Below are 24,552 nucleotides of genomic sequence, written 5' to 3'. Positions count from 1 at the left end.
ATATAGCTGGTTCGATCCAGCAAGACATCAAGTCACGATTTGAGGCTCCAGGGAGGAAGATTCAGAACCAATGTCAGGAAGTATTTCTTCACGGAGAGGGTGGTGGATGTCTGGAATGCCCTTCCGGAGGAAGTGGTGAAGACCAGAACTGTGAAAGACTTCAAAGGGGCGTGGGATAAACACTGCGGATCCATAAAGTCAAGAGGCCACCAATGAAGAGTGGGTGACTCGCCAGAATGATGGCTATTGACACAATACCCTTACTAAATAAACATACACATGCTTACTGTGACTCCTACATCGCTCTAAGCTTCAACAGCAAGAGGTAATGGAAAAAAGGATTTGCACTCATAAAGAGGGGAGTAGCTGGCTTGTTACGGCGGTTACTACCCCAAACCAAATATGCCTGATACTTCACTTTCAATGCATATACAGCATAGCTCTCTGCTTCAATGACAGGGGAGAAGAATAACTGATACTTCACACATCCAGCAGACCTCTCTGCTACAACGGCAAAGGAGAAGAAAAAGGGTTCGCACTCAAAACGCGGGGAGTAGCTGGCTTGTTACGGCGGTTACTACCCCAAACCAAATGTGCCTGATACTTCACTTTCCATGCATATCCAGCATGGTTCTCTCCTGCATCGGCATGGGAGAAAGACTGATACATCACGCATTTCCAGCATAGCTCTCTGCTTCAAGGGCAGGGGGAAAAAAAAAAACAAAAAAAAAACCTGATGCTTCACACATATCCTGCATAGCTTCAACGACAGGGGTGAAGAAAAAAAAGGATTCGCAATCACAAAGCGAGGAGTAGCTGGCTTGTTACGGCGGTTACTACCCCAACCAAATGTGCCTGATACTTCACTTTCAATGCATATCCAGCATGGCTCTCTGCTTCTACAGCAGGGGAGAAGAAAAAAAAAAAAAAAAACCAACAAGAGCTGTACAACAGTCTAGGTAAAACAAATAAGCATGGGTGTAGCTTGCTTATCGCGGCGGTTACTGCCCCTACTACCCCTAACTAATCAAGCTAGATATTTCACTTGCATGCAGCTCCATCACTGCTCTCTACATTAATGGTGGGGGTGGAAGGGGAATAGAACAAGGAGCTAAGAGTAACAGATAAGAATGAGAGAAAAAATGTGTGAGGCTTGCTGGGCAGACTGGATGGGCCATTCGGTCTTCTTCTGCCGTCATTTCTATGTTTCTATGTTTCTATAAGTCCCAAACTGGCTAGGCAGAAGTAGCCTCTTAGCTAGACAAATTTTAGACCCAAGTGTGTTACAAGTGCACTACAAGCTCATTTTCTGTGAAAAAGGGTCTCCATCTGCTGCTGCTCGGGCAGCTAAGCAGAAGGCAGAGAGGCAGGACAAAGGGGCCATTCTGACATCACTTCCTGCTGAGTTGCTGTTTGTAATATACTTTGAGAACATAAGACATTGCCATTCTGGATCAGACCAAAGGTCCCTCAAGCCCAGCATCCTGTTTCCAACAGAGGCCAATCCAGGCTACAAGTACCTGGCAAGTACCCAAACACTAAGTAGATAGGAAAATTGGTTCTCACCTGCTAATTTTCGTTCCTATAGTACAACGGATCAGTCCAGACTCCTGGGTTTTGCCTCCCCTCCAGCAGATGGAGACAGAGAAGTTTTAACGGACTCCGTCCTATACCCCTGAGGTGCCACCTGGAGTCTGTCAGTATTACGTTGTACCCAAGCAGAAAGGTTAAACCATAATTTCCATTATAAGTCAACCTCCCCCGAAAGAGCAGAGGGAATGAAAAACATGCCCATACTCTTACCCTACAAAGAGGGGCATATGGCATATGAACATTTGGTAAACTTGTAGAAACATGAATATCTACTGACCGAGCAGACTCTCTATTTCCCCAAGGGTGGGACTCTTGACTATTCCGTGGTATTACAGGAACAAAAAATTAGCAGGTAAGAACCAATTTTCCTTTCCCTGTACATACCCAGATCAGTCCAGACTCCTGGGTTGTACCAAAGCTTCCCTATCTAGGGTGGGACCGAGAGAGACCTGCTCGGAGTACATTAGCGCCAAAGGAGCCGGGCTCTGGATCCCAGACATCCAGGCGATAAATGCCTGGCAAAGGTGTGAGTAGATTTCCAAGAAGCCATCCTACAAATCGCCTGCGGCGATACCTGTTGACATTCCGCCCACGAGGCTGCTTGCGATTGAGTAGAATGAGCTCTAAGACCAACCGGAATCAGACTGCCCTGAACAAGGTATGCAGAAACAATAGCTTCCTTTAGCCAGCATGCGATAGTGGCCCTTAAACCTTTATGACCCCTCCGAGAGACGGAAACTGTTCGTGACCTCCAAGTAACGCAACAACACCCTCTTTATGTCCAACTTCTTTAATTCCCTAGACTTTGGAGTAGAAGAGTCCAGGTCCTTGAAGGAAGGAAGCACCACAGACTGATTCAAATGAAAAGAGACCACCACTTTTGGGAGAAAGGAGGGAACTGTTAAGGAAACCGCTGCTTCCGAAATCCATAAGAGGGGCTCTCTGCACGATAATGCCTGAAGTTCAGAAACACGCCTCGCCGAGGAAATAACCATAAGGAAAATGACCTTCAACGTCAGATCCTTCAGGGTTGCTCGCTTCAATGGATCGAAAGGGACATTACAAAGAGCACGGAGAATCAGATTCAGCTTCCACGAGGGTCAAGGGTTCCGGACCAGAGGACACAGATGCTTAACCCCTCTCAGAAAACGAGCCACTTCAGGATGGGATGCTAGGGCCACACCCTGCACCTTTCCTCGAAAACAACAAAGGGCTGCTACCTGGATTCGTAAGGAATTAAAGGCCAATCCCTTAGCTAGCCCCACCTGCAAGAAGCTCAGAACATTTGGAATGGAGGCCGTGGATGGATGCACTTTGTGGTCCAAACACCAGGACTCATACATGCCCCACAATCTAACTTACGCTCTTCCAGGAATGCAAGAGCGTGGCAATAACCGCATCTGAGTAACCCTTGCTCTTTAACCTCCGCCTTTCAAAAGCCATGCCACTAGACAAACGCAATCTGCCTCTTTGAAACAAACGGGCCCTGGTGCAGAAGATTCAGAGACGGATGAAATCTCAGCGGACCGTCTACTGCGAGATTTAGGAGGTCCGCGAACCAAGGACGCCTCGGCCACTCTGGCGCCACAAGTATCACTTTGCCCGGATGAATCTCGATGCGGCGCAGAACTTTGCCAACCAACAGCCATGGTGGAAAGACATACAACAGAACATCCTTTGGCCAGGGAAGGACCAGAACATCTACCCATTCCACTCCTGGCTCCCGTCTCCGACTGAAGAATCAAGGAGCCTTGGTATTGCGATATGTCGCCATGAGATCCATGGAAGGTGTGGATCATCGATTGCACAGAAGACGAAAGGCGTCCTCAGAGAATTCCCACTCTCCCGGGTCCAACTGGTGGCGGTTGAGAGAGTCTGCCTGTACGTTGTTCACCCCGGCAATGCGAGAGGCTGCTATCTTGTAGAGGTGTTGCTCCGCCCAAGTGATTAGAAGTCGAGCTTCTTTCGCCACTGGACGACTCCTTGTTCCGCCCTGTTGCACTGTCTGAAAGGATCCTCATGGACCATCCATCCACTAAGGGAAGAAGGGCCTGCAGCACCAACCAAACTGCCCTGGTCTCAAATTGATTGATTGACCAAATGGACTCCGATCTTGTCCATTGGCCCTGCACAGCCGTCCCCCGACAAACTGCTCCCCACCCGGAGAGGCTGGCATTGGTGGTCACCACTATCCAAGAGGGAATTTCCAAATCCACCCCACAAGTTGTCCGGACAGAGCCACCAAAGAAGACTGGAACGCGCCTCGTCTGGCAGTGGAAGGCGAAGATTAAACCGCTCGAAAAGTGGATTCCACCGGGAGAGCAAAGCTGACTGAAGAGGACACATAAGTGCAAAGGCCCACGGTACCAGATCGAGAGTGGAAGCCAATCAACCCCAGAACCTGTAAATAATCCCAGACCCTGGGACAAGGCATGGACCACAAGGACTCCACCTGAGTGACCAGTTTGATTAGTTGCTCTTCGGTAAGGAAAACCTTTCCTGATACCGTGTCGAACAGAGCACCCAGGAACTCCAAGGACTGGGACGGAATTAGATGACTTGTCGGGATTGACCACCCAACCTAACGAGTTCAATAGCTGTAGCACCCTCCAAACCGCAGTCCTGCAAAGTCCCTCTGACTTTGCCCGAATCAGCCAATCGTCCAGGTAGGGATGTACTAGTAACTCCCCTCCTTCTGCAGGGCCGCTGCCACAACCACCATAACCTTGGTGAACACCCTGGGTGCCGTAGCCAGACCAAAAGGTAGAGCACAAAACTGAAAATGATTCCCCGAGGACCGCAAACCGCAGATACTTCTGATGATCCGGATGGATGGGTATGTGCAAGTACGCTTTTGTCAGGTCCAAGGACGCTAAGAACCCTCTCTTGTGGACGGACACCATCACCGAGCGAAGAGTTTCCATCTGAAACAGAGGCACCTTTAGAGCTCGATTAACTCTAAGTCAAGGAAGGGACGAAAGGTGCCCTTTTTGGGTACTATGAAGTAAATGGAGTAACGTCCTCGCCTGGGTTTTGCTGCGGGTACCGGAAATATGGCCCCCAGGTCCAGCAAATGCTGCAGAGTGTCTTGCACCGCCCAACATTTTTGGTGGTAAGAGCATGGGGAAACCATGTAGTGCTCCTTGATCGGCCGAGCAAAACCTAAAGCATAACCGTGTTCTATTATACTTAGGGCCCATTGATCTGAGGTAAAATTGGTCCACTCCTCTAGAAAAAGGGACAACCTTCCCCCTATCCTTGGAACGGAGGAGTGAACCAGCCTCACTTCATTGTGAAGACTTAGGGCCCCCATTAGTTTGTGGGGCTCTGTCTCTGGCCGGCCGGCGGCCTCGAAAAGACTGGGTCCAAGAACGTTGATGGCTGGAACCCTGTCAAGTCGATGATCCGGAGGACTGTGAGGAGCGGAAATGGCGATCCTCTCGTCCTAGGCCTATCCTCCGGCAACCAATGGAACTTGTTCTCCCCCAAAAACTTTATCATGTCCTCTAATTGTTGCCCAAAAAGCAATTTACTCTTGAAGGGCAAGGAACTAAGTTGAGCCTTCGACGACATGTCCACCAACCAGTTCCTAAGCCAGAGGAGCCTGCAGAGACCATAGTCCTGCCTGAAGTCCGTAACAAATCATAAAGTGCGTCTGCACTGTAAACTGTCCTAGGATAGTAATAAATTTAGGAAGTATTGGGTGTTATTGTATGAAATGTGTTTGGTGATTTGATCGTTTTTGATTTTGCTATCGTAAACCGACTTGATATGAATTTGAAAGTCTGTATATAAATCTGACTGACTAAATAAATAAAACAAACAAACAAACCACTGCGGCCTCCAGCTGACCCCTTGCACCGCCTCAGTCTCAGAAAGGGACGCCGCTGCTTGCAAATTCTGCATCCAGTGGAGACTGGCCTGCAGTGCAAAACTGCTGCACATGGCGGACCAGACTCAGAGAGCTGAAACTTCAAAGATCTTCTTAAGCTGCAGCTCCAGCTTGCGATCCTGCAAGTCCTTCAGGGCTGTGGCCCCTATCACCAGGATGGTGGTCTTCTTTGTCATCACTGAGACCATGGCATCCAACTTAGGTGCTTTAAGGAGATCAAGCGCTTCCTGTGGAAGCGGGTACAATTTGTCCATAGCTCGACTCACCTTCAGATCCAGGTCCGGAGTGTCCCACTCCCTAAACAAAAGGTCAGTTACTGACTTATGAAATGGAAAAGACCGAGCTGGACCTCTAAGACCCACCATCACCGGATCCATCGCTCCAAATTGTGAGTCCTCCTGAGGGACCTTAATCCTTAATTCTTCCAGAATAGCCAGGATAAGTGGTCCCAATTCATCCTTTCTAAACAAACAGACCACCTTGGGGGTCTTCATCTTCCACCACAGGTGTACCCGCTTGCTTGGCAGGTTGGAAGTGAGTATCCTGATCCGTATCTTCCGAAACGTCCGAAGAAGAACTGTCCACCGGACAGGAAAGGGACCAGAGAGGGCGTTTAGCCTTCGGGGCTCCTACCCCATCGGGTGACTTGCTACGCTTTTGGACAGAGGAGGGCTCTTTCCCAGCCCCCAACGACGCTGGTGCCTCACAAGGAACCTGAGAACTGACTTTTTGCCGCCTTCCAGGCCTTAAAGGCTTTGTGCATTAATAAAAAAAATCAGAGGAGATTGCGGAAGACGACTCATCCGAGCCTTTCCCGGGTTCGTCCTGTGAGGAGTGGTCCTTATCTCCCTGCAAATCCCCCCCCCACCCCAAAGGCAGAGGTGACATCCCTCCCCCCCCCCCCCCACCCAGAGCAGCACACTCTTGCTCCCTAAGGGGGTCATTTATCAAATTGCTATATGGCGTTTTCGCATGCAAAAAATGCCTTTAACGCATGCGAAAACGCCATAATGCATAGTGCGATGCAAATTAGAAAAAGGGGAGGAGTTTGGGGCAGGTTTTGTTGCCAAGTGGGCTGGCTTCATGATTTGCGAAGCCCTATCGCATGGCTTTATGCAAATGAAAAAGGTGTAGTTAAAATAGGCGTTAAAGCCTTGCGATAGGGCTTTATCGCGCTTTGCGCTAAGAACATGCCATACTGGGTCAGACCAAGGGTCCATCAAGCCCAGCATACTGTTTCCAATGGTGGACAATCCAGGCCATAAGAACCTGGCAAGTACCCAAAAACTAAGTCTATTCCATGCTACTGGAGAGCCAACTTTGAAAAGCCAATCGGGGGACAGCCCCGACCGGCCCTTTAAGCAGCGCGGCTGCCAGGCACCGCAGGAGTGCGACAAAGGGTCCAGCCTCTTTGTGCGGCCCCTTTGTGCAGCCCCGGAGAGTAGCCCCCGCCTCACCTCGCTGCATTCTCTCGCTACAATTATAACTCCTCTTAAGCTACCTTATTGCCTTGCTCTTCAAACCTCTTCAAATCTCACGACCACCTCCTCAGTCTCCAAGTCCAACAATTCAAGTAAGCAACTCAGTTTTAACCTCACCCCGGCTTCTATATCAAGCCCTCCACTAGCACTCGAGTTAACTGAGTACTCATTCTACAGTTGCACAGATCCTGCACCTCAAATAGCTTCCAACACTCTTTCTTCCGGAACTCATTCATGGCCAGGCCCCGTGGAGACTAACCACTCAGGCACAGGGAGGATCAAGTGGGCCACACTTTAGACCTCATTTTCATAAATGCGGGCATCTCGCTTCCTGCCAACCCAAAATGCTCACCAGTCCCATGGTTGGATCACCAGATCATCTCCACTGTCCTAGAGATTAAGGAACATCCTCCCCAGGCAGTACCTATAACCTCAGTAACATTCAGAAAACCTTATTCCAGAGAACTCCTCAGCACGCAGCTTTCCAATGAATTAGTTCAACTCGACCTGATGGACGCCAACACTGCGACCTCGTCTTGGCTTAACATCACTAACAAAGTAGCTGAACGAACTTGCGCAACGACCACTAAAACACTTCATCCGGAGAGGGACAACAGGAAACCGTGGTTTACTCCTGAACTGAAGTCCCTCAAACAAGACCTCAGAGGTAAAGAACACAGGTGGCGTAGAAACCCCTCCACAACAACCCTATCTGCCTTCAAAGCCTGCCTTAACACCTATAGGAATGCCATCAACAGAACAAAGAAAGAATTCTTCTCAAAAAAGATCCATCACTTCATTTTTGATGCCAGAGCTGTTTTCTTATGTTTCAGCCCTCACTAAAGCGTCCACACCTCTCATTCCAGATGACCAAGCCTCCAGTAAAGCCAATGAATTAGCCGACTACTTTAAGACAAAAATTTCCACGCTTATAGCGCCCCTCACGGCGCCCACTCCTCCACCCCCCCTCACACTCACTACTTGTCATCAACAAAACAGATCTCTAGTCTCTTTCAAATCAACGTCTTCCCTAGAAATAGAAAAAACATCCTTAAGAAACTTAAACCCTCCTCACACCCTTCAGACCACATACCGTCCAACCTGCTCTGCACCATCCCGAATATCATTGCTAAGCCATTAGCAGACGTCAAACTGCTCACTAGCTCAAGGTCATGTTCCAGATCAACTCAAGCTTGCAATGCTTAAACCTCTTTTTAAAAAAACTCAACCTGTCTTCATCAGACCCAGCCAACTTCCGTCCCATAGCTAATTTGCCACTGATCGCTAAACTCATGGAAAAAGTAGTAAACAAACAACTATCCGAATACCTGGAAGAAAATGACATTCTTGCCCCAACAATTCGGCTTCCACAAAGCACTAAAACATGGAATCATTACTAGCCTCTCTCTCGGACACCATCCTTCTAAACTTGGAAAAAGGACAAGCATACCTACTCGCTCTTCTGGATCTATCCGCTGCGTTCGACACCGTGAACCATTCAATCTTATTACAGCAACTAGCAGACATTGGCATTACAGGATCTGCATACAACTGGTTCATATCATTCCTCGAAAACAGGTGCTACAAGGTAAAGATCAATAAAAGAATCACACCCAGTAAGTTCCAACATGGGAGTCCCCAAAGATCATCCCTTTCACCCACTTTATTCAATATCTACCTCCTCCCGCTCTGCCATCTACTCACCAAATTAAAGTTAACCCACTTCCTATATGCAGACAACATCCAAATCCTCATCCCTATCACGGAGTCTCTTCACAAAACCTGGGCCCATTGGAATAACTGCCTTCTAGGAATCAACCAACTTCTCACGAGCCTCAACCTCGTCCTTAACACCAACAAGACGGAGATCCTGCTAATAGCTCAGGACAACAACAGTCCCCTCAACTACTCAAGCTCTTCCCAACTAGCCAAAACTTCAATTAATCATTCATTATAGGTGAGAGACCTGGGGGTTCTGCTCGACAACCATCTTAACCGTGGTTAAGATGGTTGTTCTGCTCGACAACCATCTTAACCATGGTTAAGATGGTTGTCGAGCAGAACCGTTGTCGAGCAGAACCGCCGTGCCGGCGCTCGCAGGTTGCACAAATGTGCACCCCCTGGTATGAGGGCATTATGGCTAGGCTCGCTCTCTCCTTAAGATGGTCTCCGTTCCCGCACTTAAAAGAAATGGGTCGGAGGGCTAGTGCTGTAAATCAGGCCTTTCAGGCTCCCGGTGCACTCTGGAGCTGCTGCCACGCGATTTTTCCTGCATCGCCCCCCGGAGGTACCTTCACCCCCCGATAAACACTCCGTGCAGACGCAGGCCCTGGACAGCCGTGCGTGCTGCCGCACGCGGCAAGATCCGCAGTCTAAATTTAGAATAGGACCCTGAGACAAGCAAGAAGAAAGAAACGCGGACGGTCAGCTGCACATTTCTGGACAGTGCAGCGACTGCAACGGGGAGGGAGGGCCCGACAAGAAATGCTAGGCCGGCTAAAAGTAATTCCCTTTAAATTTATCTCTCTTTTTTTTTTTTTTTTGTGCGGCTCTGTGCAAGTTCCTGCTGAGGGTGAGTGACCCGGGCTCCCCAGCCGTGGGCAGTCACAGAGATCTCAACCCTCTGCTCCTGAGCCTCTAACAGAGGGGATGGCCCCCACCAGGACCTGGCAACCCCCTGGGAGGCTAAACAGACAGCTGCCTACTAGCAGTCTCTTCAGGGTTTTGTTTTTTTTTTTAAGTACAAAAACCAAACTGAAATCCAAATCCCAAAGAAATCAATTCTAACACTAAGACCAGACTAAAAGGTTTTGCACCTCCACCATCTGCTGGAGACAGAAAAATACAGCGTAATACTGTATATAGGTGGCACCTCAGGGGTAGACGGAGTTCGTTAAAACTTCTGTCTCCATCTGCTGGAGGGGAGGCAAAACCCAGTAGTCTGGCCTGATCTGAGTACGTACAGGGAACCCATGCTACTGATGCCAGTAATAGCAGTGACTATTCTCTAAGACATCATTAATAGTAGTTAATGGACTTCTCCTCCAAGAAATTATCCAAACCTTTTTTTAAATCCAGCTACACTAACCACACCCTCTGGAAGCAAATTCCAGAGCTTAACTGTGCATTCAGTGAAAAATAATTTTTTCCGATTAGTTTTAAATGTGCTACTTGCTAACTTCATGGAGTGCCCCCTAGTCCTCCTATTATCCGAAAGAGTAAATAACCAATTCACATTTACCCATTCTAGACCTCATGATTTTAAAGATCTCTTTCATATCCCCCAACTCAGTCATCTCTTCTCAAAGCTGAACAGCCCTAACCTCTTCAGCCTTTCCTCATAGAGGAGTTGTTCCATCCCCTTTATCATTTTGGTCATCCTGCTCTGTACCTTCTCCACTGCAACTATAATCTTTTTTTGAGATGCGGTGACCAGAATTGTACACAGTATTCAAGGTGCAGTCTCACCATAGAGTGATACAGAGGCATTATGACATTCGTTTTATTCACCATTCCCTTCCTAATAATTCCTAACATTGTATGATTTTTTGACTGTTGCAGCACACTAAGTCGATGATTTCAAAGTATAATCCACTATGACGCCTAGATCTCTTTCCTGGATGGCAGCTCCTAATATGGAACGTAACATCGCATAACTACAGCAAAGGTTATTTTTCCCCCTAATAGCATCGCCTTGTACTTGGTTACATTAAATCGAGGTCTTTAAGATCATGAGAGGTCTTGAATGAGTAGATGTGACTCTGTTATTTACACTTTCGAATAATAGAAGGACTAGGGGGCATTCCATGAAGTTAGCAAGTAGCACATTTAAGACTAATCTGAGAAAATTCTCTCACTCAAAACACAATAAAGTTCTGGAATTTGTTGCCAGAGGATGTGGTTAGTGCAGTTAGTGTAGCTGGATTCAAAAAAAGGTTTGGATAAGTTCTTGGAGGAGAAGTCCATTAACGGCTATTAATCAAGTTTACTTAGGGAATAGCCACTGCTATTAATTGCATCAGTAGCATGGGATCTTCTTAGTGTTTGGGTAATTGCCAGGTTCTTGTGGCTTGGTTTGGCCTCTGTTGGAAACAGGATGCTGGGCTTGATGGACCCTTGGTCTGACCCAGCATGTGAATTTCTTATGTTCTTATGATATTTTCCTGCTGCACCAGGTTGATGCGCTCCGATCACGAGACCTTCTTCCTCCAAGGCAGCATCAGGGCTGCCAGTCTGAAGTTGGGACTTGGCTACTATGTCCCTGAAGGTCTCATCTATATACCTCTGCCTCAACTCCTCCAGAGATCGGACTCGTTCTCTGAGAGACAAGAGCTCTTTGCATATGTACAACTTCTCACTGGCAGGTAAAAAAATTGTACATGTGACACTCAATGCAAAAGACTGGGAGGCCCCCCTCTTGCTGGACTGCTGCCTTCTTCTCAGATTTGTTCAGTTCCTAGTAGTAGGAATGTGTCTAATTAGGGTCCTTTAAATTGTATTAGTATATTCACTATATATCTGGTAGTGGCATGCAAGGGAATGATCAAACTCTCAGTGAGGTGTGGGGAATTTGTGAATCGAAGTTATAGAGCAGATTTTTTTTAAGTGTGTGAAAGTGGCACCTGCCTATAAATTAAAGAATGAGCTAGGGGTGGGTGGGAAAACAAACACCCTAACTTATTTATCAACTGCTTTACTATTTAAAAAACAAAACAAAAAAAAACCAAAACCAAACGCACTAACTTCTGTTTATTAGCTGTCTTACTGACTAATTAAAAAACCAAACACAGTAAATAATATACCCTGATAGTTACTTCTCCCCAATACTTAAAAAAAAATAATTCCCAAGCAGAACTTACTGATTCCTTTCAGCCTCCTCTCAGTACTCCTAAAACTCCTCCAATGTAAATGTCAGAGACTTTACTGAAGTGCCTGCAAGGGACTCATCTGGCAGTGCTCTGCACACCTTAACCAATTTTAGCAGAATGAGGCCTATCTTCTGATGACCCTCCCCCTGACATCTAGTGGTCCAGTTTCTGAGGCAGAAAGAGGGTCACCTACCTGTAACTGTGTCCAAGGAGTCCAGGGGAGGTGTACTCATCATATTTATACCAAACAGCAGGATGTAAGCAATGCCTACAATAAGCAGTAGGTAAACGGGTACAGCGATTGCCCAGTACCTGCAAAAGAAAGGCAGTCTTTAGGATCAAAGACACAAAAAGACCCAGCAGAAACAGGCCAGCTAATAGAGAGCAACGTGCATGCTGGAAATGAAGTGGCTTACTACCCAGCCAAGTGAAAGCGCTGTCCAATTAATACGTTTTAGACCCAGATGGACTCTGATCCATCTTACCCTGAAGAAGGTTCCCTGAAATAACAAAGCAGTGATGGCAAATATAACCCTGTGTATGGAGAAAACTGACAGGGCGAGCTGGCATCACTGCTCTGCTGCTTATACAATGGGGATGAATCAGCAGACAGCTCACATTCCACTTACTGTCTGGGAAAGGGACATGTACACAAGGTCAGGCTGCAAATTTTAACCACGGGGAATTTTCTTTTCAGTTCTAAAGCCGCCATTCAAGGGGGATTCAGTCTGTATCTCCCTACAGTAGAGCTGTTACAGTTTCACTGAAGGTTTCCTCATCCAGGGGCCACAAATTGCAGCTCACTCTGGAACATAAGTCTGGTCACTAGGTGAGCGATGGCAGGGACGCCATCTACCCACAGGGGTTGTGAATGCTGCTTCCATAGCATCCTCAACTTTGCCTGGTCTGGGGATCGAGCCTCGGATCCTGCATGGTACCGAACAGCACTTGCCACATTCCCACTCCCAGCATCCTGCAGGCAAGCTAGACATATATTAAAATCTTTTGACTGTTTTTATAAACACAGCAAGACAAAATAATTTGCATACACAAATGAAGGAATACTTATCAAAACGAGGTCCCTTTCCCACCTACACCCTCCCCCCCCCCGCCTATTATATGAATGCACAATAAAAGCAAAATGACCACAATGAAAATCAAAGTGGCAAGCTGAAAGTAATCAAGGTGCTGCTGTGCTAGTTGTCATAAAAACAAATATATGCCTCTACAACTCCCTTTATTTTGTATGTTTATGTCTATTTATATGTATTTGCATACAGTGACTTTAGGAAAACATTGTATTTTTTTTTATAAAAGGGATGTGTCATAAATGTAAACATCTCACTCTAAAACAAATGTAAAAATTTTTTTTTAATTAATTAGCTGTGGAGATACAAGAAAAAAAAAAAAGGACAGAAGTGATAACATGAAAAGGGTTCTTTACAGAATACAGATTTGCCTGTTTTAGGGCTCTGCTTCTTCTGCAGTCTTTTCCAGGTCTCCCTTTCTTCCCTGTCAGGATATTCTAATTTTGTCCTGTGTTTTTATTTTTAAATTACATTCATCCCTCGTTTTTACAGCTTTCCTTCCCTCAAACCACTTTCGGCTGTGCTAGGAGGTGAGATTTAAGGAACAGAGGAGAAGATAAAGAAAGCATGCAGAAAGGAACATAAGAAGTTGCCAAACAGGCTGATACAGTACAGTGCTCTCCAGTGGAGCGCACTGTGACCCCGTGACTGGATGCACGTGCTTTACCCCTTATTCAGTAAGGGGTCCAAAATGCGCATCCAACCCCCCCCCCGAACCTAATAGTGCCCGCAACATGCAAATGCATGTTGATGGCCCTATTAGTTATTCCCGCGTGATTCAGAAAGGAAAATGTGCAGCCAAGCCACATATTTTACTTTCAGAAATTTCCAGGCACCGGGAAAGTGCACAGAAAAGCAGTAAAAACTGTGCACCCTCTGACTTAAATATCATGGCGATATTAAGTCGGCGGTCCCGAAAGTTTAAAAAAAAGTAAAAAAAAAAATAGAAAAAAAAAAGTTTGAAATAGGCCTGCTGCTCGAAAACCGGATGCTCAATTTTGCCGGCGTCTGGTTTCCGAACCCGTGGCTGTCAGCGGGCTCGAGAACAGACACCGGCAAAATTGAGCGTCGGCTGTCAAACCCGCTGACAACGGCTGCTTCTGTCAAAAAAGGAGGCGCTAGGATCGTGCTAGTGTCCCTAGCGCCTCTTTTTACCGCCGGCCCTAATTAAAATACTGAATCGTGCGCACAGGAGAGTGGCCTGTGCGCCCGCTCTGCCGCGCTTTTACTGTATTGGCCCGTTTGTCAGACGGAGGGGCCATCATTCCCAGAATCGTGTTTCCAACAGTGGCCAATCCAGGTGACAAGTACCTGGCAAGTAAATCCCACGCTACTGATGCCAGTAACAGCAGTGGCTATTTTCTAAATCAACTTGACTAATAGTTTATGGACTTCTCCACCAAGAACTTGTCCAAACCTTTTTTAAATCCAGCTATGCTAACTGCCTTAACCACATCCTCTGGCAACAAATTCCAGAGCTTAATTATTCATTGAGTGAAAAAGAATTTTCTCCAATTTGTTTTAAGTGTTCTAGAACAAAAGGTCACAATAAGAAGCTCAGAGATAGTACACTCAGGAGTAACACTGGAAAACCCTGTCACAGAAAGGGTACTGGAAGCAAAATATTAACAGAATTAAACAAGGCCTGGGATATACACAGAAGATATTTGTTCATTCATTTAGATTTTTTATATATATAGATTTTTGTAGACTTAAACCTTTATTCTGAAGATGTAAACTTAGATTTTGAAGACTTTAATCTGTAAGCATTTGTATTTATTGTAAGAATTTGTATTTATTATTTACTTTTACATTGATCTGTTACCACTTGGGCCTGTGCGCTCCTTTACCTCTAATTCTAAGTTAGCCTTGTTATTTTATACCCACTTGTTCGATGTAATTCATACCCTCTTGTTCGATGTAATTTTCCAATTTTGGTTCTGTGTAAACCGAAGTGGTATGTACTAGTACATGAACTCCGGTATATAAAAAAGCCTTTAAATAAATAAATACCCTCGTTCCATGTATAGATCACAACGGTATACCAAGTGACATTCATAGTTATTATTTAACAGGCAAACAATGATTGATTACAGCGTTGGTATTCATAGATTTATTAATATTAACAAAAGAAATTCTCATTTATCTAGTATTTAAGGTAAAGAGTAATTTCAGTTAAATCAATTGATATTGTTCACATTATAGTCCGAGTTTTGTTTGAGAATATTATATTCTCTCATTTGGATCATTCTTCGTGATTTGATTATTATGCTCAATTCTTAATGTCTTTGTGGTTCGGTATATTCTGCAGTTTTTAGGTTATATCGTAAGCATTTTTGAATAGCTATGTTTTTAGTTCACATTTAAATTTCTTTCTATCTGGTAAAATACATAGAGTTTCAGGCACAGAAATTCAGAGCTTTGGACCCGCTAGGGAAAACACAATCTCTTGTTTGCATCAGATGGGTGCTCCTTATTGTGGGAATAGACAATAGTCATTTATTTTGGGATCCTAGTGTTCTCTGTGGATTGTATGATTGTTAGTATCACTCCGAGTAAACCAGTATTATTGGAATGAATGATGTTGAATATTATCATTAATACTTTAAAGTATATTCTGGCTTGTACTGGTAACCAATGTAGTGACATAAGTGAGGGTGTAATATGATCATATTTCCTAGATCCTAGTAATAGTCTTGCTGCTGCATTTTGTAATAGCTGTAGAGGCTTTAAGTGACATGCTGGTATACCTAGAAGTAAGGAGTTACAGTAACCTAGGTTGAGAAAATTAGTGTTTGTAGTACAGTTTGGAAGTCAGCAAACGTTAATAATGATTTCAACAAATGCAGAATAAGCAACTTGGCATTTTCATTATAAGGTTCTCGTCTACCTGTATACCTAAATTCCTTACTTGATTTGATGATTTAATCTGAATGTTATCTACGTTGAGAGCTGGTGGTTTGACTATCGATGAGTCTCTACTTAACCAAAATGATTTCAGCCTTTTTAGGGTTTAAAGTTAGTTTTAAGTTGCAAAAGTTCTTGTTGTATCACTTTCATATAGGCTGAGAATATCGAAGACAAAGAGAAAGCAGGAGATCCACAGATCTTTGAAACTATAACAGGAAATAAATCTGGAAGACTAAAATGGGCCCCATGGTTGCTATCTGCTGTCAGGTTCCAAGTTTTGTGTGTGTTTGTGCACTACCTGCGTGAAGGTTCTGATAAGAATTAAGCACCGCAGTTCTCCTGATTTACTTAGATGCATGATGGCAAGTGGTTAAGGAGGGGGAGCTTTCAAAAACCTTAAGCTCCAAGATCTCAGGTATGAAATACAAATCTGAATGAAAAAAAGGTTGGGGTGTTTTAATGGCTTTTGCTTGTGTTTAATGTTTTGCTGCGACTGCTTTGACTAGCATCCTAGAACTATCACCATGTAGATGTTTATTTGGATTATTTTCAACTACCTTTATCTAAGAATTAATTATTTTAGTATTTTATTAAGTACTTTGAATTGGTTTTTTTTACTATAATTTTATCAGGTTTTTAAGAAATCAGATGGCTTGATTTTTACTTCTTTAGTTACTTATTTAAAAGATTCTCTTTAGTATTTCATGTTAGTTTTTAGACTCTAATGTTTAATGAATTATTTTTATTGAATTGTATTAGGTTTTTTTTTTTATTATTTTACAGTTCTTACCATTTTCTGTTTATTTTATTGCCTGTAAAGCATTGTGATGGCATGTTTCAAATAACTGTATATAAATGTTTATAAATAAATAAATAAATTTTAACCTAAACCTAGTTAGACCTACTTCTGAGGCCAGTATGTGAGTCCTAAGGAGTGCAGCCAAGACTCAGGAATAAATGCCCATGTCATGTAAAGAACTGCAAGAAAAAAAAACAAAAACAGAGAAAACATCAGTTACATACAAGTGTAGGTGGCTAGTATTTCTTATTAAACAACTAGTGGTAAATAAATATGGAGACTAATAAGCAAGCAACTTTACAAAAATAGGCTAGGCTACACAATTAATTTTATGTTTATCTACTGCCTGTTATATTTTCCTAACCATACAGTATACCAGGGGAGGAAGAGGTATTTCCAGTGGCAATAGAATGATTATTTTTGTAGTAACTAATTGGGATTCCCCTAAGAACATAAGAAATTGCCATACTGGGACAGACCAAGGTTCCATCAAGCCCAGCATCCTGTTTCCAACAGTGGCCAATCCAGGCTACAAGTACCTGGAAAGTACCCAAACATTAAGTAGATCCCATGCTACTGATGCCAGTAATAGCAGTGGCTATTCTCTAATAGCAGTTAATGGACTTCTCCTCCATGAACTTGTCTAAAACTTTTTAAAACCCAGCTACACTAACTACATCCTCTGGTAACAAATTCCAGAGCTTAACTGTGCCTTGAGTGAAAAATAATTTTCTCTGATTAGTTTTAAATGTGTAATTGATAACTTCATGATATGCCCCCTAGTCCTATTAGCCAAAAGAGTGAATAAGCAATTCACATTTACTCATTCTAGACCTCTCATGATTTTAAAGACCTCTATCATATCCCCCCTCTTCTCCAAGCTGAACAGCCCTAAACTCTTTAGCCTTTCCTCATAGGGGAGCTGTTCCACTCCCTTTATCATTTTGGTCACCCTTCTCTGTACCTTCTCCATTCTCATCATGTACAAGATAGAAGGATGTAATATGCCCCTCTCCTTTGCCAGCATTTACAATATAATCTAACTGCAACTGGGCCACAAAACTCCCTACTACTATTGCCATCCAATTAAAGCAGAAAAACCACTGTCCTGAATGCTTTTGAAATATGTCTTTATGCATAGCTCAGCAGATTACAATTTTTCTATGCTATAATTTAATTTTTGCTGTACAGTATATTCTGCCTTTGGTAATCCACTTCCCTGTACCCATAAGATTTACAACTAAGGGCCTCACTTACTAAGCATTCTTCCCAATTACAGAATGGGAGAAAAGCCTTAGTAAATCAAGCCCTAATGGAGGATTAAGTGTTAGCGAGTTTTGAACCTTGGTTTGCCTGTTTTCCAGCTGCTACTCCTCTTACTAGTACACTAGTATTGAAAAGAAACTTGAATAATGAAATGATGCATTATTTACTTAATACCATGGGGGGCACATAGTAGCATACAAGGCAAATCACATGGGTACAATGCCCCATCCCCAATGAGTTTAAAATCAAAATTTCAGCCCAGTGAGGTAAATCAAGGTCATACAGTAAGTAGTGGGGATTAAAGCAGAAGTTAGCAGGTTCACAGCTGTATGATCTCACCACTACACAGCACTGCAGTACTTACTGAAGCCAAACTGGGAGCTCAGAAAAAGAACAAACCCATAAATTGCTCTTTCCGGCAAAGGTGCTGGAGAATTTTCAACCATGCCGTCCTTCCTTACCTGCAGATAGAAATGTCCAGAAGAGTCAGTCAACATTTGTGCCACAACACTACCGAGGTTACGAGGCTACTACCACTATTACAATACTTTCCACTCTTATTAAGAGCTGATTATCCCTTTCCATCTTAACAGCCAACGTTTCAAAACAATTGGGGATGCTAAATGACACACATTACCACTCTCTGGGCACAGTGAAGGAGTTTGCTCAATACTGGGGGTGCCGTACCCCGAGAGCTGGCAGCTATACGTTCCATAAAACAAATTGCCTCATGATCACGTTTGCAGCAGCTATAGCAGAATTGTTTTTATGGTAGTGGTGGAGGTGGGGGGCCTGTATAGAGAAGACACGATGAATATCAGTGTGAGCAAGTGCCTTTCCTTCTAACCAAAGTCGTCCAGTCAGCCTGAGGAGAGCAACTTCCTTGCCTGGGTGGACGCTTGGAGTCACCCCTGCATGCTGGTTCAATCTATAGACAGCCTCTCTCATACTACCTTACCTGCCTGTCACAAACTCAAAGAAACGTCCGAGCCCCACAAAACACATACTAACACGACGCCATACTAAATGTTAGCGAAAGGAAAGCACAAATCATACTCCTCCAATCAGTGGGCGGGGAGGGGCCCAAATAGGTACCTATTAACCAATCACGTGGTTAGGCAAATAGCGACTATGTCAATACGTGGAAAACAACAACGTGACTATCTAAAGGCCAAAAGCTTAACCCTAAGCTATGTTTATGTGAGCGTTTGCCCACTCCGAGGAGAAGACCCACTTTTTGTAATTCAGTGCGCCCTGTTCACGCACAGCACCGGACGGGCGCTTGCTTATGACGTCATTCATTTGCTTGGTGGCTACATTCTGTTCTCCCATCTGATCCTAGGGTTGCCAGATTGGGTTACATTTTATCTTATGCGGGTTGGGCTAATTAACTGGGTGGCTGAGTGCTAGCAACACTTTTGTTATTGGTACCTTTTTCTCGCTGAGCGAGCACTCCTGATGGACGAGGAAGTAGCAGCTAATCATAGGCGACTGTGATGCAGAACGCGGGAGAACGAAGTTGCCTATTACTTAAGAGAAGGAGCTTCTCCATCCCTTTGTGTTCGATTCTGCTGGTGGGGAACCAGATAGAGCTACCTGCTTGCACAATCCAGCCTGTCCGCTCCCATCCTTGAACCTGCTGTCGCTGTTGAACTGCCATTTCGACCTAAAACTTAAGCTTCCTCCTCCAGCGGCTGTCTGACAACCAAAGACGTGAAAATCCTAGGAGGTAGGAGACCTGACTAGGGGAAGATTTTTTTTTTTTTTTTGGCTATCATTGGATGAATCTTCAGCCTCCACTAGAGTAATCTTAGTCTCCAGGGGAGGGGGAGACAGTAGCATTGTGGGGTTGATGAATTGAAAAAGTTGAGAAGCACGGGGCTGTGTGGAGAGAGGGTGGAACAGGAGTGGAGCGGTAAGAAGAGCATGTGAGAGGCAGAGAGAGTGGAGTGTGACTTAGAAACATAGTATATAATGGCAGATAAAGACCCACCATTGTCATCCAGTCTGCCCAGCAAGTTGGCTAGCGTTCAGACTGCCACTCTGAGTGAATTATTCTATGCCTTCTGTTAAAGGTGGTAACTGCCGTTCTGTGCAGGTTCCCCGTGTCTTCATTCCCATCCTCTAGCCACTAGGCATTCTCTGCATTTTATCATTGATCTTTTGAATCCCAGTGCTGTCTCTTTTTTTCATCACCTCTTCTAAGAGGGTGTTTCATGCATCTTTTATTCTTTATATGAAGATATATTGCCTGACATGGTTCCTGAGTCTGCCACCTTAGATTTTCATATTATGACCCCTGGCTCTAGTTTTCTTTGTATAGGAAAGAGTTTGATTCTTGTACATCATTTATATATTTAGGTATTTAAAAGTCTATTATCATATCTCCCCTGTCTGTCTTCTCTTCCAGGGAATACATATTTAGGTCTTCCCAGTCTCATCTTGTAATTTGCATCACTACATCTAAAAAGGATAGAGAGGAAGGAAGCAGTTCACAGAGAGGCAACCACAATAATATGGGGTTTGCAGAAAATGACTTATGAGACTGAAGGAACTAAATAAATCTAAATATGAAGGAGAAGACAAGAATGGAATTGAAAAGGGCACGGGATAAACAATGTCCCCTAATGGCTAGAGGACAGGACTGAAGAAACTGGGCAACCTATATTAACTTTAGGTGTAAAATTTCTTCATGAAAGTAACCTGCACAGAATGGTAGTTACCCTTAACAAAAGACATGGGGGAGGGGAGGGGGGAACCTGCATGGAGTGTCAGATCCATGTGTAAGGTAGAGGGGGTGGCCAGAGAGAAGTGTGGGGGATGGCAGAGGGACATTGGGAGCAAAGGTCAGGGAGAGAACAGAGGGGGGGGGGAGGCTGTTAGGTACTGTGTGCATGGGGGGGGGGGGGAGAGATTGAAAGGGGATAAGAACATAAGGCTTGCCATGCTGGGTCAGCCACGTGTCCATCAATCCTAGCATCCTGTTTACAACAGTGGCCAAGCCAAGTCATAAGTACTTGGCAGGATCCCCAGGGGTAGACAGATTGAAAACTGCTTATCCCAAGAACAATCAGTGGATTTCAGCAACTCTACCTTAATAATTAATGGACTTTTCCTCTTTTGTCCAAACTTTTTTAAAAGGAGCTATACTAATAGCTTTCACTACATCCTCTGACAGTGAATTCCCCTGGTCTTTGTACTTTTCGAAAGAGTAAACAACTGATTAATATTTACTTGTTCCATTTCACTCTTTTATAGACCTCTATCATAACTCCCCCCAGCTGTTTCTTCTACAAGCTGAAGAGCCCTAACCTCTTTAGCCTGTCTTCATAGGGGATTTGTTCCATCCCCTTTATCATCTTGGTCGCATTTCTCTGTACCTTTTCTAATTCTGCTGTAGCTTTCTTGATATGTGGTCACCAGAAAAGAACAGAATACTCAAGATGAGGTCACACCATTGAGCAATACAAAGGCATTATGATATTCTCTATTTATTCTCCATTCCTTTCCTAATAATCCTTAGCATTCTATTTTCTTTCTTGGCTGCTGCTGCACAGGGAACAGGAGATTAACGTATTTTCAATGATGAAACCTACTGTTGTTTTCGCATTGGGAGTGAGGAGGAGGAAAGGAGATGTCATGTTGGGGATGCCAAGCCTGCTTTTTTTTTTCAATTGCTTTCTCTCATACTTTTTCCTGCTCTCTCTTGCCCTTCTGCCCAGTCTCTCTCATCTCTTTCCTCTCACTCCTTTCCTTTGTGAAAGCTATGGCAAAAAATCTAATTGCTGAGGCGGTATGTTGCTGTGACAGGATACACAATTTTTTTCAAGGTCAGAACTATTTCCAGCTGGACTAAGAATAATGCTGGAATGCCTTTATGTGCGCAGGGTGGTGAGGGAGGGGTTTCAGTTGCCATACTGTTAACACACTACATGTTTGTATGTTTTAATGCATCACAAATAAAATAATTAGCAAAAATGCTGTTTTATATTAGTCTTTATTTGATCTTCTGACTACTGGGCTAGTTTTGGGCTTGAGCTACAATGTGTATAACTTTGGGTTACAAACCGTTTAAAATCTGGCAACACTGCAGACGGCTCGCACAAAATACCAGTGCCAGAGCCCCTGGGATCCAGGTCACGTGGTGGGGAGCATGCTGACACGGAGCAGACTGGACGGTGCTGCTTTACCCGTCTCTGGGTGTGAGTAAACGACTGAGTGCAGTCTCTCAGTGGTTCTGCCCTGAGAGGGATTCTCCTCTGCAGCCCCATTGCCCTCTTGCAGGCCAGATATGACATTCTGCTAGGCTCTCTGATTGGGAGTGCCTGCTTCACACTAGGTCCTCTCCATCTCCCTCAGCTCCAGGGCTCCAGCATAGGCTTGCCCCTCTCACTCCTAGTGTTCACGCCTGCCCACCAGCGCTGCAGCTCCTGGAAATGGAAGGAAGATTCCTTAGGGAGGGGGACATTTAGCTGCCTGCGTAAATACTACTCTATGTTACTCATGAATTCTGTGTGAAAAATGGAAATAATCTGTACATACTTTCTATTTGTCGGCATAAGTCAATATGAAACACTATTTTTGAGTAAGTAAAATATACACAAGTTATTACTCAAAATTTTAAATATTTTCTTTTTGTGCAGAATTCCCCTAGGAGTATGGAGAGTACATCATAAAGCCCCCCTCCACCACACACATTTCTGTTATGACCCCATGGTTAAAAGAAATCTGACCTTCCTCACCTTTCTTTCTGGCAGTCAGATCAACTGCAGTGATAGGGTCCAGTAATGTGGGAACACAAGCGATCCCCAGTGGCTGCAGCTGGTCCTCCTCCCTGATTACAAAGGCAACGGACATTGGGGCAGTAGAAATGAGTGAGGGGGAGAAAGGAGTCTAAAGGAGAAGAGGGGAGGGATGAAAAGAAATCTAAGGGCAGGGGCAGCCCTGCATTTGTCAATAGGCCTCCATTATGTCTGTGCCTAGGGTGACAAACATTTAGGGGCAGCAAGCTAGTTAAGATTTACTGCCTTCCAGCTCTGCTGAAACTCATTCAGCAGTGAACTGCCCTCCGCTATCCTGTAGCAGACCCTTACAGAAGATGAGGGGGGTGGGAGGGGAGTTGAAAACACCAAAAGTGCCTAGAGATGGCAAAATCCTAAATCCGTCTCTGGGCATATAAGATCAAGCTTGGGAAGGAGGAATTGGAAAATAACTTAAAAGGGGGAAAAGGAGATTAATTTTAGGAGTTCAGAACCTGCAACACAAACCCTACAAAATCGGCTCAAGCGGGTATATGATAAACATTCAAATATTTGACAGATAACAGGGTAGAGTATATGTCATAAAACTTGGGCACCAGTCAAACTTTTGTAGGAGTGGAGGAAACTTTTTTTTTTTTTTGCCTTTGCATTTTTTTTTATTTACATATTTTGTATATTGCTTTTCTTAACCTTGTTCTTTTGTACCCTTTGCCTTTTGTTCTTTCATCAGCCTCTTTCCCCACTTTCCTCAATACCCATTTCCTTGCCCTTCCTTTCTCCAGTTTTTGTTACAGTTCTGGCTGCTGTGCAGCCTTCCCTCCACCAGAGGACTCTGGCGAGCCCCACTCAGTACCAAACTCTCCAGCACCTCCCTGTTCTCATGCTCCAGCTGGTTACAGCCTCCGTTCGGTGAGCACACTCCCCAGGCTAGCCAAGCTCCTCTCTCCTACCTGCAGCAGCCTCAAGCTCCAGCACTAAATTCAGTCTGTCCCTGTAGTGGGTAGGAAAATTGGTGATGTTGTCATAGAATACACAACATACTTAAGTCTGAGAATAAGCAATAAAAGCATATAAGATTAGAATTAGCATTAAAGAATATATACAAAGATACTTCCCCTCAGTTTCCAATCTGAGTCATATATTTGGAAAGATAGAAACACAATGTTGGGGAAAACCATGAGCAGTTTCCTGTATTAAATCAGTCTTCTCATTCCTCGCATTCAATTTGACCAACTATCTGGAGAATTCTGGCACTGAAATTTTAGAAAGGGGAACCTTACTGGCATCCTTTGTTACAGAGGCTGACTTGAGTAAAGTTATGTGTCTTTTCTTCAGGAATTTAAATTCCCTTTTTTATGATCAGCTTCTCAGAATATTTCCTGATTTGTCCAAGATCACCTAGGAAAGGCATAAAGGCTTTGCCACAAGCTACATTATATCCTTAGGTACAATGTTCTTTATTGTAAATGTGTTATAAGATTTAATGAGTGTTATATTTTCTTTGCTCTGGAACTACAGTCTTTTTTGGACTCTCATTGATTACCATTCTCTATTGTTTCTGAAGCAATTTAGTGCGGGCAGCTGTAATAAGCAGTAATCATACCATGTGATTTCCTAGGTATATTACCTTGATTCTCCCAATATGTTTCTGCTTCCTTCTTTTATATGATTATTGATCTGGATTTGGAAGTTATTTTACTGGGTTATCTCGCTTATTTCATGTTAATTTGATTACTTTCTTTTGGCTTCCGTATGTTTCCAAATACAGTGTCTTTTTGCTTTGTAAAACTCTGCAATTGAATAAATAATTAAAAATAAAAAATAAAAGTAGCTGTGGATAAAAAAAATCTCTCGTAATGCAGGGTGCAGAAAAGCCTTCAGATTCTGAATATGGT

The 24,552-nt window shown here is 44.1% G+C and overlaps 1 protein-coding gene across 2 annotated transcripts in view; it reads right to left on the bottom strand.

Annotated features, from left to right (window-relative positions):
* Positions 1–24,552, bottom strand: part of PIGP (phosphatidylinositol glycan anchor biosynthesis class P) — a 39,303-nt gene that overhangs the window by 3,785 nt on the left and 10,966 nt on the right. The window contains exons 1-4 of one of the 2 annotated variants that reach the window (XM_029603459.1): positions 18,856–18,993; positions 18,262–18,358; positions 16,738–16,810; positions 12,028–12,146 (exon numbers count right to left, since the gene is read on the bottom strand). In XM_029603459.1, coding sequence (XP_029459319.1) covers positions 12,028–12,146; positions 16,738–16,810; positions 18,262–18,343 — 274 coding nt within the window. In that variant the 5' untranslated portion in view covers positions 18,344–18,358; positions 18,856–18,993. Of the gene's footprint in view, positions 1–12,027; positions 12,147–16,737; positions 16,811–18,261; positions 18,359–18,855; positions 18,994–24,552 lie in introns of those variants that run through there. The other variant, XM_029603460.1, reaches the window with a different exon arrangement.

The sequence above is a fragment of the Rhinatrema bivittatum genome, chromosome 5, assembly GCF_901001135.1.
Source record: "Rhinatrema bivittatum chromosome 5, aRhiBiv1.1, whole genome shotgun sequence".
Taxonomy (NCBI): domain Eukaryota; kingdom Metazoa; phylum Chordata; class Amphibia; order Gymnophiona; family Rhinatrematidae; genus Rhinatrema; species Rhinatrema bivittatum.
Note: the sequence above shows the minus strand (reverse complement) of the source record. Positions and strands in the feature narration are given on the sequence as shown.